General features: G+C 59.1%; 1 protein-coding gene across 1 annotated transcript; it reads right to left on the bottom strand.

Annotated features, from left to right (window-relative positions):
- Positions 1-216: 216 nt before the first annotated feature.
- ANO7 (anoctamin 7) lies at positions 217-8259 on the bottom strand. Its single transcript, XM_009893086.1, has 22 exons — positions 8139-8259; positions 7459-7640; positions 7100-7189; positions 6422-6558; positions 6239-6296; positions 5825-5935; positions 5573-5738; positions 5089-5179; positions 4801-4897; positions 4416-4559; positions 4191-4328; positions 3838-3936; positions 3644-3746; positions 3177-3288; positions 2712-2766; positions 2474-2571; positions 2229-2380; positions 1797-2002; positions 1259-1401; positions 691-781; positions 464-583; positions 217-312 (listed from the first exon to the last, which is right to left on the bottom strand). The coding sequence occupies exons 1-22, from the start codon at positions 8257-8259 to the stop codon at positions 217-219; spliced, it is 2610 nt and encodes an 869-aa protein (XP_009891388.1).
- Between the last annotated feature and the right edge of the window lie 3592 nt (positions 8260-11851).

Raw genomic sequence — 11851 nt, 5'->3', positions numbered from 1 at the left:
TACCTTGCAGCAATACCCACGAGCTTGTACAAACCCCCCAGAGCCAGCTGTGTCCCTCCCCACCTTCATCTATAGCCGTCCCTGAATGCTGGCGCGCCAGCCGGGCAGGGGAGGCATGCCTGCTACCCTGTGGCTCCAGGCTGGTCCAAGGAGGAGCCGGTTGGCAGCTCCTCAGTCCTGGCTGTGTGCCACGGGCCTTGGGGCACACTGTGACACTCAGCTGCTGGCGAACTGCTCGGTTTCCCACTCCCTGCCTGCAGCCGGATCCGTGACGCTGGCTTTGCTTCTTGTCTCCTGTCTCTCCAAAAGGACCTGAGCCACAGAAAAAGGAAGACGACGTTTGCGTTAGCAGGAGCTGCGCAACTCCTTACAGGGCTGCCTGCTTGCTCAGCCTGTGCCTGCGCGCAAGTTTAAAGCAGAAAGGGCTTTAAAAGGAAGAGGCAGAGGAGCTGCTGCAGCCTACCTTGTTCTCAGCCAGGGCCTCCTTGGCCAGGTACCGTTCACGCTTCACCTTGACCTCCACAGACTCAGGAATGTCGGGTACCAGCCACACAATAACACGGCTGATAAAGAAAACCATGTGCTGGAAGTGAGCGGGGACGTGCAGGTCAGCTGAGGTGGCAGGTCCTCACACACACCCTCCCTCAGCATTGTGCCCTGGGCCACCCTGCAGGGCTTGGCAGCTGGTACCTCAAACACGATGATGAAGCCCAAGCGTATGGCCAGCAGCTGCCAGTAAGTTAAGGTCAAGTTGCCGTCCTGGTCCCTAAACGCTCTGTATCTGCAGGAGCAAAGTGCAGCTGTTACCGCCTCTGTCGGCTTCGTGGCAGGTGTCACCATTGCTGTGGGCGCTCTCTGGTCGCAGCTCCCAGCCCAGCACGCTGGACCGCAGCAGAATGAGCCCTCAGTCAGCCTCAGCCATGACCCAGGTGGCTGCAGGTCACATGGCCCTGGGGAACTTTCTCCTTTGCAAAAGCACCTCCCTCCATGGCTGTGGAGGTTTTGCTCCAGCCCTGGCAGGCCAGGCAAGCAACCCCGCCACGTTGCCCCAGGCATGGGCATGTTAGGCACATGCTTAGCCCTGGGGTGACCGAGGGTCCTGGGGACCTCAGGAAAGTGGGTGCACAACCTGGACCCGGCTAAAGGCCGCTGTGCTAAAGAAAACGTTTGCTGTGGCGGCGGCAGAGAAAAGCAAATCCGAGCCTAAACAAATGGGGAGAGGAGCCAGACGAGGCAGGAGGGGGGGGGGTGCTCCCACCTGCACGTGGCATTGCTCTGCAGGACAAAGTCCCATGGCGCGTGTGCCAAAGTGAAGTTCACATAGCCACGCAGGCTGCTGTCGTGGACGTACTGGTAGTATGCACGGGGCAGGAAATCAGAGGTGAAGGCGATGAGGAAGGCCTGGGAGGAGGGAGGTCTGCTGCGGCAGGTCCTGCACCCAGGGGATGCCCTAGCCCTCCCCAGCAGGACCTCCTCCATGCCCTGCACTCCTGAGGTGGCTTTCCACCTGTTCTTACCCTCAGCCTGATGAACCAGACTTGAATGCCACTCGGTCTTAGACATGGCGCTGTGTCCCGCTCTCACCCCTCAGTTAAACCCAAGCAGGGCTGCATGCCCTGCAGGGTGACAGCTTCCCACCACCGGTGGCTGGAGCTGCAACTTCTGCAAAGGTGCCACCCCAGGCCCTGCAGCTCCCTTCATCATGCAGTGGCCAAGCAAGTTTTTCTTCCCAATTCCCCTGCACCTCTTGCAGCCCCCTCACCACCCACCCGCCTGCCCGGCGTTGCCTGGTGTACATTACTGATGATGGCCAGGTGAGTGATGGCCTCCAGGATGGAGAACCAGATGCCAATGCCCTGTGCTCGCTCAGCCACCGGCCGCCGGTAGTCACAGACGAACTTGTGAGCATCCAGGCGGATCTCCACCCAGTTGTTGAGCAGGGCAAAGAGGGGTGCCAGGGGACAGGCTGCCACAAAGATGGTGATGAAGCCAAACTGCAGGACTGCAATGAAGAGGAGGAGGAGGAGCGGGGAAGAACAGGCTGAGACATGGCAGCGGCAGCTGCAGCATCTCCTAGCTCTTCCCCGGAGGGAGCACTTCTCCCTCCAGCACCCATGGGGCAAGAGCTCCTGTGGCTGGTCCCTTCCTCCAGGGAGCTCCTGTCTCTCCCCACCAGCTTTCTCTCTCCCAGCGCTTCAACCCTTCCCACCCCAAGGCTGGTCCCTTACCCATCTCCAGGTACTCATCAAACAGCCCCTCGAACACCAGCAGCTGGTGGTCCATCACCCAGGGCGCCTGCTCCACCAGGACTGACTCCCCCTCCTCGCCTGCCTTCTTGCTGGAGAGGAGCTTGTACTTGTGCCACCAGCACTTCAGCTTCCTGGGGAGACGAGAGGGGCCACGTCCCCCATTGCAGCCAGCTGGCACTGCTCAACACCCCCTCAGCGGTGCCCCAAAGCCCTGGCGTACTCACGGGATGGCCACCTCCTGCACATTGTTGATAATCTGCTTCCCCACCATGATGACCAGCAGCTCCTGCGCCAGCTCAATGAAGCACCCACCTGGGCTGCACTGCGGGGGGAGAGGGGCCCTCAGTTTACCGGGCCCAGCACAGGGGGTGGGAGGACCCCAAGCATGGGAAGGTGTCCCTGTAGCATGCACTGGCCCCGGCTGGGGTGGCAGGCATGGTGTCTCTCCTGCCCAGCACTCACCTCCTCATTGCGGACCCCCAGAAAGCTCTGATAGTTGCCAGGGTAGCCGACAAACCTGTGGGAGTGGTGGCAGAGCCATGAGTGGGGGACCCCAGGTACTGAGCCCAGGGATGCGTCTGGAGGGGCCCCAGGGAAGGAAGGGCTTTTTCTGGTCCACCCCGAGCCCTTTTCTCCCTCACAAAGGGGAACAAAAAGGGCTGGCGGTGGGTGCCTCTGACAGAGAGGGTCCTCCAGTGCCAGACTGGGACCAGCGGCACCAGTGAGCCCACAGCAGGCTGGCACTGCCCTTGTTCCCAGGCACCCCGTGGCCCTTTGAGGGCTCCTGGTCTCTGGTGGGACCATCCCCCCACCACCAGCACCGTGCTCCTTGCCCACGATGGCAGCAGCGCTCCCCAGCAGCAAAGCCCAGAGGCTGTGGGGGCTACAGGAGACGGGCAAGCCCCCCACTCCCCGCAGAGGCCTTACTTCCCCTTGAAGAAGGCGATGTAAACAGGAGAGGAGTAGAAGGTGACAAACTGGAAGATGAACACTTTGAAGGTGAAGGCGTCCTCATACTTGGTCTGGGTGCGGTGCATCTCTGCCGGGGGGAAGCACGAGGACGTGGCCCTACACCACTCAGGGATGCTCTTCCACATCATCGCAGAACTCACACCAACATCACTCAACTCTAACCAACCCTCCCTGCAGCCCGGGTCCCCAAACCTGCTGTGGTGCCCATGAAGGCGCCTGCCACTAGTTCACAGCCAGGAGACGCCTGTCTGCTTTGCAGACACTTCTCACTGAAGGTCTTACTTCCCCAGCTCTCCTCTCCTCTCCTCCATAAAGCCATTGTCCTCCTGAGAGTCAGCCAGCTTTTCCTGCATTTGGTGCTCTGCCCTTACTGCCTGCTCCCTCCTGTCACCCTCCAGCTTGTGAGGCCCTCACCAGCTTACCCCACTTGGTGAGGAAATGAGCCAGGGAAATATAGATCTTGGAGAGGATGAGGATGAAGATGAGGTTCACCACTGAGCCAGTGATGCTGGCAATGCGGGATGCCTACAGGGAGAATCAACACTCAGAGCACAGAGGGTGGCGAGCAAGCCCAGTGAGCCAAGCAGGTCCAGGAGTGGCTCTGGCCACCTCTTACCGAAGCCACGAACCAGAAGTACCCCGAGCTGGAGAGGAGAATGGCGACCACTGTCCGGTAGAGGATAACGGAGACCGCGAACATCACCACCACAGCAATCTGCAAAAACAGTGCACGGGGGATGAGCAGCTTATGTTGGGAAGGAAAACACCATTAACCCAGGGCACTACGAGTCCCAGGGGTGTTCTGGGGTGGGCAGCCGAGCTGGGGCGCAGCGGGGTGTGGGATGAGCTGGTGGAGAGCCACAGGTTCCATCAGGGACACCCGTGTTCATCCCCAGCTTAACCCATGCTCTCTCCCGCTGCCCCACGACAGAGAGTGGGCAGATGCTGCTCCAGCCCCCACAATCTTACCATCATTATAATGACCATCGAACCAGCCAAAATCCGGTGGAGGCGGCTGCGCTTGGGGAAATATGGCTCCTTTGCCCCCGTTATGGGGTTTATTATCGTCATGGGAGCCATGGCCGTGAACTGGGGCCGTGGCCGCTCCTGGGAAAGAGGGCAAAGGGCATCAGGAACACCCGGTAGCTATGGTCTGTGTGGTTTTGGGAAGCGTTGCAGAGGGCCAGGCCCCACCTCTATGTCCTCGAACTCGGAGCAGTCCCAGTGGTGAGCCAGGGATGCGTTGGTCCGCTTCCAGAACTCCAGGAACAGCACTGCCCACAGGGACATGAAGATGCTGAAGAAGATTGTCCCACCATGGTCAAAGAGCCGCCCCGCCTGTGGGCAGAGCAAGGCTGAGGTACGGGCAGGACAGCGGGGGGCGAGTGCCATGTCCTCGGTGTCCCCGAGCCATGGGGCAGGCGCGGAGGGAAGGTGAGAGGGGCCACCGAGGAGTGGGAAGATGGATGGGCAAAGAAGCACTGGGGCAGCAGGGGCTGAGGCAGGGAGGTGGACTGGGACGGTACAGGCTAACGTTGGGATGGAGATCTCCACCTCGAGCTGCCCTCCAGGACCTCACCATGAAGGTGCTGCAGATTTTGGAGAGCTGCCAGTAGGTACATGTCTTGCAGAGGGGACACATCCAGTACTGCTCTTCACTCCTGCAGATCTCCTGCCTATGGGCAAGGAAGGAGCAGCCAGCAGCCTGTCAGGGCTCAGCCTTCCCTACTGCTCCCGTTGGACCATTCCCCCAGCAAACTGCCCAGTGTGCTGCAGCTGAGCCCTGGCAGCCAGCCAGCACCAGCACATCGGGGTGCAGGCACCCCCCACCCTCCTCCCCACTGCCCCGGGAGGTCAGGACACTTACGAAGGTACATCATTGAACATCAGGAAAATGCCCGCAATGAACACCACTGTCCCCACCACTGCGGCAGGCAAGAGCCATCCTGTGTAGAAGCCTGCAGACAGTGGGGATGGGGAGTGTGAGTCCTGCTGGCCTCCATCACAGCCACCGAGCCAAGGGTGGCTCCAGCCACTGAGGACAGCACCTCCCAAGCCCAGCATAGCACCAGCCTACAAGTGCACAGGGTTTGGAGGACCTGAGCATGGACCCAGGGCTGCAAAGTACCCATCAGGCTCTAGGAAGTCCTCTTAGGCCACATGGGGCATGGCTTGTGGTGCCACCACTCACCACCCTTGAAACGGTGAGCATCCCGGGGCAGAGCTGCATCCGCATCCTGGGGCAGCCAGGAGCTGCCACCCGCTGCCAGCAGCCCCTTGCCCAGCACCAGGAGGCCGAGGGAGCTGTTCCCTGCGGAGCTGAGGGCTGCTCTGGAGCAGGTGGGACTCACCCAGCCAGGCGAAGTAGAAAGCAACCTTCTCCCCAAAGTACTTGCAGACGTGATCCAGCGGTTGGTACTTGCCCCACTTCCCCCAGCTGGCCCAGTACTGGAAGAGGACTTGGCGCTGGCTGAGGCTGCCAGCAGCCAGCTCCTCTGGCTGGAGCTTGTAGGGACCCTGTGGGGAGAGGCAGGGGGTGGGCGAGGGGTGGGACGGGGGTGCAGGGTGGCAGGGTAGATCCCCAGGGGATAGCGGGGTCTTACCTCGTGCAGCGGGAAGGCAGCGGTGAAGACTTTCTCGCTCAGCAGCCGGTCCACCCCCACCTCCCGCTCCCTGGAGTGGCCATACTGTGTCGTGGCCAGGATCTCATAGAGCTGCCGGGGCAATGCCAGGAGAGGTGAGAGGGCGCGCAGCCATCTCCCATCGTGGGGACCAGGGTCCCCACCACCAGTCAGCTTTTCAGCTACCAGCACCAAGCCTGATTCCCAGATGCTGAAGGGCAGGAGGAAGGTTTCCACCCAAGCCTTTTAATCCCCTCTGGAGTTATTAGCGCACAGTCTGGGACCTTTGAGACCGTGACAACACATGACAACACACACACTCGCAGCACGTCTCCCTCACATCCTGCAACCCACCCGGGACTGGTGATGAGAGGCCCCGGCAGCCCTGGTACTCACAATTTGGTGCCGCTGGGTGCTGGAGAAGAAGGTGTCCTGCTCATCACTCCCCAGGAACCTGGAAGGGTGTGGAGGAGCAGTTCAGCAGAGCCTCGTGGTCGGCAGGGGGGTGCGTCACCCCCTCTCTGCAGTGCCCTCCAGCTGGGGACCACCTCCCCACATGGTCCCTCCTGGGGTGCTCACCAGTGCAGCTTGTTGGCCTTGAAAGGGCAGGTGTAGTAGTCCAGTGGCAAGTTGGGAACCTCCTGGGCCATCAGGTTAGGGATGCCCAGCCTCCGCAGCATGCTGTCTGACCAGTTGGAGGTCTGTCTGGGCAGTGCCTGCACGGGCAACAGAAACGTCTCAGGAGGAGGCAGTGGGAGCAAGACAGCCTCCAGGCTAGGGGGAATAGTGCCTGGGCTGTGCTGAGCATGGGAGCCTGCTCTTCGAGAGCCAGGGAAAGCGGGAATGGGGCATTGGAGGGGAAGTTCAGAAGGCGAATGAGGAGGGATCCCATTAACTCTGCATGGAACAAGACCAGTGACTGGGAACTGCTGGGTCCACTGGAAAGCAAGGAGGCTGCAAACCCCATCAAAGACCCCCAGCAAGTAGCTGCCCAGCCCATCACCCAGAGCGGGAAAGAGGGAATGGGGCAAAGGAGGAGAAGTTCAGAAGGGGAATGAGGAGGGATCCCATTAACTCTGCATGGAACAAGACCAGTGACTGGGAACTGCTGGGTCCACTGGAAAGCAAGGAGGCTGCAAACCCCATCAAAGACCCCCAGCAAGTAGCTGCCCAGCCCATCACCCAGAGCGGGGTGCCCGGCAGCGCTGGGGGCACCGTCTCCCCTTCCCAGCAGGCTCAGCCCCCACTGCCCCTCACCTCCAGTGGCACACGGAGCTGGAGCTCCTCGGCATAGTAGCAGAGCACACTCCAGGGAGCACTCAGCAGCAGGTAATGCACCACCTTCTTCTCCACACGGGTCATGTGCTGTTGGGAGAAGCAGGCCCCAGCAGAGGTGAGGTTGCTAGTGCTAGTACAGTGTCTGGAGGAGGCAACGAGGTGACTCCATGGTGGTGTGGATCAGCCCCGCAGAGCTGACCCAGTGGAGAAAAGCACAAGCAAATCCCACCCCATGCTCCAGCTTGACTGCCCACAAGCCCGGGCTCCCCTCCCGTAAGAGGGCCCCGATGGCGTGGCATCCACTCAGAACAAGGCTGCCATTATCACAGGGGGTAGACATGTGAGGTCAGGTCCCTGGGTACCTTTTCCATGTGGATCCCAGCAGCATGAAGCTTGTCCAGAAACTTCTTCCGCCAGGTCCTGTGGATGGTGGCAGATGTCTCTTGCAAATCCCCATTCTCGCGGCTGTCTTGCTGCCTGCTCAGCTCCCAGGGGATGGTTTCCCACACCAGGACAAAGTCTGCAGCAAGGAAAGGGAGCTCGTGCCCCATGGCTGGGAAGGGCAGCAGATGCCAGAGCCATCCCTGTCCTGCTGTCCCTCTCCTGCAGGACTTGGTGCTCTCATGGGGCTGGGTGTTGTCTTGTGAGTAAAACAAGGGGTGGAGGGAAGGACATGCCTGGTCTGGGAGTGGCTGCCAGCCACCTCGCTTGGGGGTTTCTAGCACGGCAGGGAAGAAGCTAGAAGACCCTACTAACATGAGTTGAGGACCACGGCCATCTTGCAGACGGCAAAGGTTCCCCAAGCAGGGAAGTGCCTGCCAGGGCTTGCAGGAGTCCTGATGCTCTCTAGGTGTGCTGTACAGACCAGCCATGGTCAGCAGGATCTGCTGCCACCAGCTCCAGCCATGGAGCCCAGGGGCTTTCCCCATCCTCCTCAACCCAGTGGGCCCCATCCAGCCTCAGTCTTCTTGCCAGAAGGGAAAGGAACCGACCTCAAAGACCAGCCTTTCTCCCTCACCTATCCTTGTACAGCCATCGCTGAAGACGTTGGCTGGGCTCTTCTGGGCCATGGCTGAGTCGCTGCGCTGGAAGTAAGGCATACAGGGCGATGAGATCAGTGATTCCCCAGGGAGCTCCATTGCGAGGGAGTTGGACTGCAGCCACCCACCTGGGGGATTTCGATGGCCTCCTCACTCAGGCTGCCGTAGCAAGTGCCTCTGCTGTCCTGCCCCACCAGGCTGCAGCGGGGATCATCTGTGGTCCTCCTCCGCTGCATGGCAAACCTTCATGTCCCTCCCTCCTGGTGCAAGAAGCAGACACAGGCAATTGGCACCTGCCTGCAGCACATTGCACACCCTGCAGCCCCACCACTCCTCCCAGCAGTGCCAGACCCCTGGTGCTGGCAATGTGGCCTTGCTCCCTTCTCTGCTGGCCGCTCAGCTCCTGCCTGCATGTGGTGAGACCTGGGACCCCAACTCTGCCTACCATCAGGAATGGTTCCAGGTGAAAAACAAGGAGACACGAGTGGTCTGTCTTGTGCAGCATCCTCCCTTCACATCGCCACCGCCCTCCAAGTGCCCCTCTCCTCCACCAACTCAGTCAAAGGCACAGTGGGGACCCTCCACTTGCATCTTTTCTCAACAGTCAGCTCTGTCACTGTGGGGAAGGCACTTCCCACCACCCTCCCCAGGGGCTCACCCAGCATGTCCACCAGCACGTGTGACCCAGCGATAGAGAAACCAGGTATGCCTTCTCCAGTCTAGTCCATGCCCAAGCACTCCACATCCAAAAGATGTGGCAAACCCAGCTCTCCAGCTCTCAGTTTTGGAACTGGAAACACCTCAAGAAGCCGAGGTAGGAGACAGGAACCTCATACGATGGCTGACACTGGCTCAGGCACATGGGAGTTGACTAACAAGCCAAGAAAGATGCCTTCTGCAGAGGCAGGGTGACCAGGAGGGTGTCCCAGCAGCATGAATGGCAGCCAGGCAGGGAGCATCTGCAGCAAAAGGAAAAAGGTCTTCTTTTTCGGTGCATCCTTCACCTAAAAAAGGAGCCTGGGAACCTCCATGTGTTCTTCAGTAACGTATTCTGTTATTGTGAAAACTGTTACTGATGACTGGGGCAAGGGCTGCCGATTCAGTTTTGTCCTCCTCGAGTCAGATGTTTGTTTTAGCTGACTTAGTGTTTGCACTCCAAAAATGCTGGATAAAAGCCACCAACAGCACAGCCAACAGTGAGGGCTACACGTCAGCCAGGGAAACCAGCTCCGTGAGTAACAGAGTGGGGTAAAAGCATTCCCATTTCTCCAAATCTTTAGCCGGGGGCTGGCCCGGTTCATTACCACCATCACACGACAGGCCCACAGCCACGGCCTTTTGCACTGTGGCTCTGAGCTTGTTGCTAAACAGCGTGGAAATGGATTTGGCCTTCCTAATGATGTCAGGTTGCTCCTCAGAACCGACGTGGCTCTTCATCATTACTTTCGAGACAGGTGTATAAAAGAGGAAATGCCAGACAGCCTCGATTTCTCAAATTGCCATGTGCCCCTGGCCAAAAGCAAGGTGGGCAAAACACCCCTTTGCAGAAGCCATTGATAACCTGCATCAGCAGAGCTCTTCTGATACGAGAGCTTCTTCTGGGCACTGATGGAGGGACACATCTGCTAACTTCACCTAAAACCATTGGAAACCCATTCCTCAGCGCAAGAAATTAATGGGAACAAGCTGGGACTCCTGCTCCTACAGTAAGGACTGTAGTGTGGAGATAAAATGTGCTCGGACCATGAAGAGATTTAAAGGTGACAGGAAGAGCCTGAGCTTCTGAATGTTGCACCACCCAAAATGCCCCCAGCTGGGCTCCTCGAAAGGACCAAGCACCTCCTGGGAAGCTGGCCCTGCGACCACACTGTGACAACCCACCAGGCACTTGGGGAACTGTACCAGGCAGTCAGCAAGAGACCCACATGACAAGATGAAGATGCACCTGGGATCACAGTGAACGTGAAGTCAGTCATGCTGGGAGGACATGCTGGGGGCCTGAAAAACCAGGAATGTACTTGGGAATCTGAGCAACCTCCACCCAATTCCCTTCCAGCACCTCAGCTCCCTGGGCACCTTTGGCCAACCCTGTCCAAACTTCCACACCTTGGGCCAAATTCTAGCTTAATTTACACCCTTTTCAACTCCTACCAAGTCAAAGTCAGCACTGAATTTTGCTTGCTTTGCGTTCTACGACTTAATGCCCTGGCCAGACTACCCAGCAGGGCTGGGGCGATGTGTGACAGGCACAGGATCTCCCCAAGGAAACACTCCTGTGTCCTGAAAAGCTCTGGGCTAATCTACCCCCTAAAAAACCTCCATCACACCCAGAAGAAGTCCTTTTGACATCTGGAGCACGTGGGCATGCATGTCTGCTGGGCGAGAGACTCCAGACCTAGCTCTCTGGTGCACCTGGCAGCAGAGCCAGGCATAGTATAGAATCCTAGAATCGTCTAGGTTGGAAGAGACCTTTGAGTCCAACACTGCCAGACCACCTCTAAACCATGTCCCTCAGCACCACGTCTACATGTCTTAGCTCCAGGGATGGTGACTCCACCACTTCCCTGGACAGCCTGTTCCAATGCTTGATAACCCTTTCATTGAGGAAATTTTTCCCAATACCCATCCTAAACCTCCTCTGGTGCCACTTGAGGCCATTTCCTCTTGTCCCATCACCTGTTCCTCGGGAGAAGAGACTGAGCCCCCTTGCTACCCCCTCCTTCCAGGGAGCTGTAGAGAGCGAGAAGGTCTCCCCTCAGCCTCCTCTTCTCCAGGCTGAACACCCCCAGTTCCCTCAGCCTCTTCTCACCAGACGTGCTCCAGACCCCTCACCAGCTTCATTGCCCTTCTCTGGACACGGTCCAGCCCTTCAATGTCTTTCTTGTCATGAGGGGCCCAAATCTGAACAGTACTCAAGGTGCAGCCTCGCCAGTGCTGAGTACAGTGGGATAATCACTTCTGTAGCCCTGCTGGCCACACCGTTCCTCATACAGGCCAGGATGCTGTTGGCCTTCTTGGTCACCTGGGCACACTGTTGGCTCGTATCCAGCTGGTTGTCCACCAACACCCCAGGTCCTTCTCCACTGGGCAGCTCTCCAGCCACTCTGCCCCACGCCTGTGGTGCTATGTGGGGCTTTATCTCGTCATCACTCCCAGCAGAGGGTGATAAACTCCTCAGCCAATCCCCTCGATGGCCCAACAGGCACGTTGGAGCCCTGCTCTGCAGCCAGGGAGGGAGAGCCCGTCGGGGCAGCAGCAACAAGGCCAGGCACCCACCGGGAAGCCGGATGAAGGCACAAAGGGCTGCCGCATCCCAGCAAGACCCCAAACCTGCAGGTTTTCCACCATACCTGCTGTCAGGGCCTCTGTCCCACTTGTTCCTCCCGTGACGCTGGGTCTGAGCACTGGCATGGGATGGGGGTGAAGGCGTCCTCCCGCCCTACCGCCGCTCCTTGCCTGCTTCTCCTCAGGGTGGGGAGGGAGCCAGAAGCGCCACCCTGCTGCAACGGCTGCTTCCCCTCTTGGGAAACACCAGGCTCCCTGTGCAAGAGGGATGGAGCTTGGGGCGGGGGTTGGGGCAAGGAAGAGGAAGGGAGGACGGGTTTGCAACCACCTTCCTCTGAGCAGCCTGGAGAAGGCCCTGCCTTTGTTTGAGCTGGAGGTGGGGACCCAAATGGCCCTGAGCAAACAG

The sequence above is a fragment of the Charadrius vociferus genome, unplaced genomic scaffold (assembly GCF_000708025.1).
Source record: "Charadrius vociferus isolate BGI_N301 unplaced genomic scaffold, ASM70802v2 scaffold559, whole genome shotgun sequence".
Classification (NCBI taxonomy): domain Eukaryota; kingdom Metazoa; phylum Chordata; class Aves; order Charadriiformes; family Charadriidae; genus Charadrius; species Charadrius vociferus.
Note: the sequence above shows the minus strand (reverse complement) of the source record. Positions and strands in the feature narration are given on the sequence as shown.

Bases quoted from the DNA above. Each gene is read 5' to 3' on its own strand.
- ANO7 (XM_009893086.1), bottom strand. From the start codon at position 8,259: ATGGAGCTCCCTGGGGAATCACTGATCTCATCGCCCTGTATGCCTTAC. The intron at 5,936-6,238 runs GTGAGTACCAGG...TTGCCCCGGCAG, and splicing joins GCACCCAGCGGCACCAAATT to CTCTATGAGATCCTGGCCAC. The intron at 3,747-3,837 runs GTAAGAGGTGGC...TTCTCCCTGTAG, and splicing joins ACTTCTGGTTCGTGGCTTCG to GCATCCCGCATTGCCAGCAT.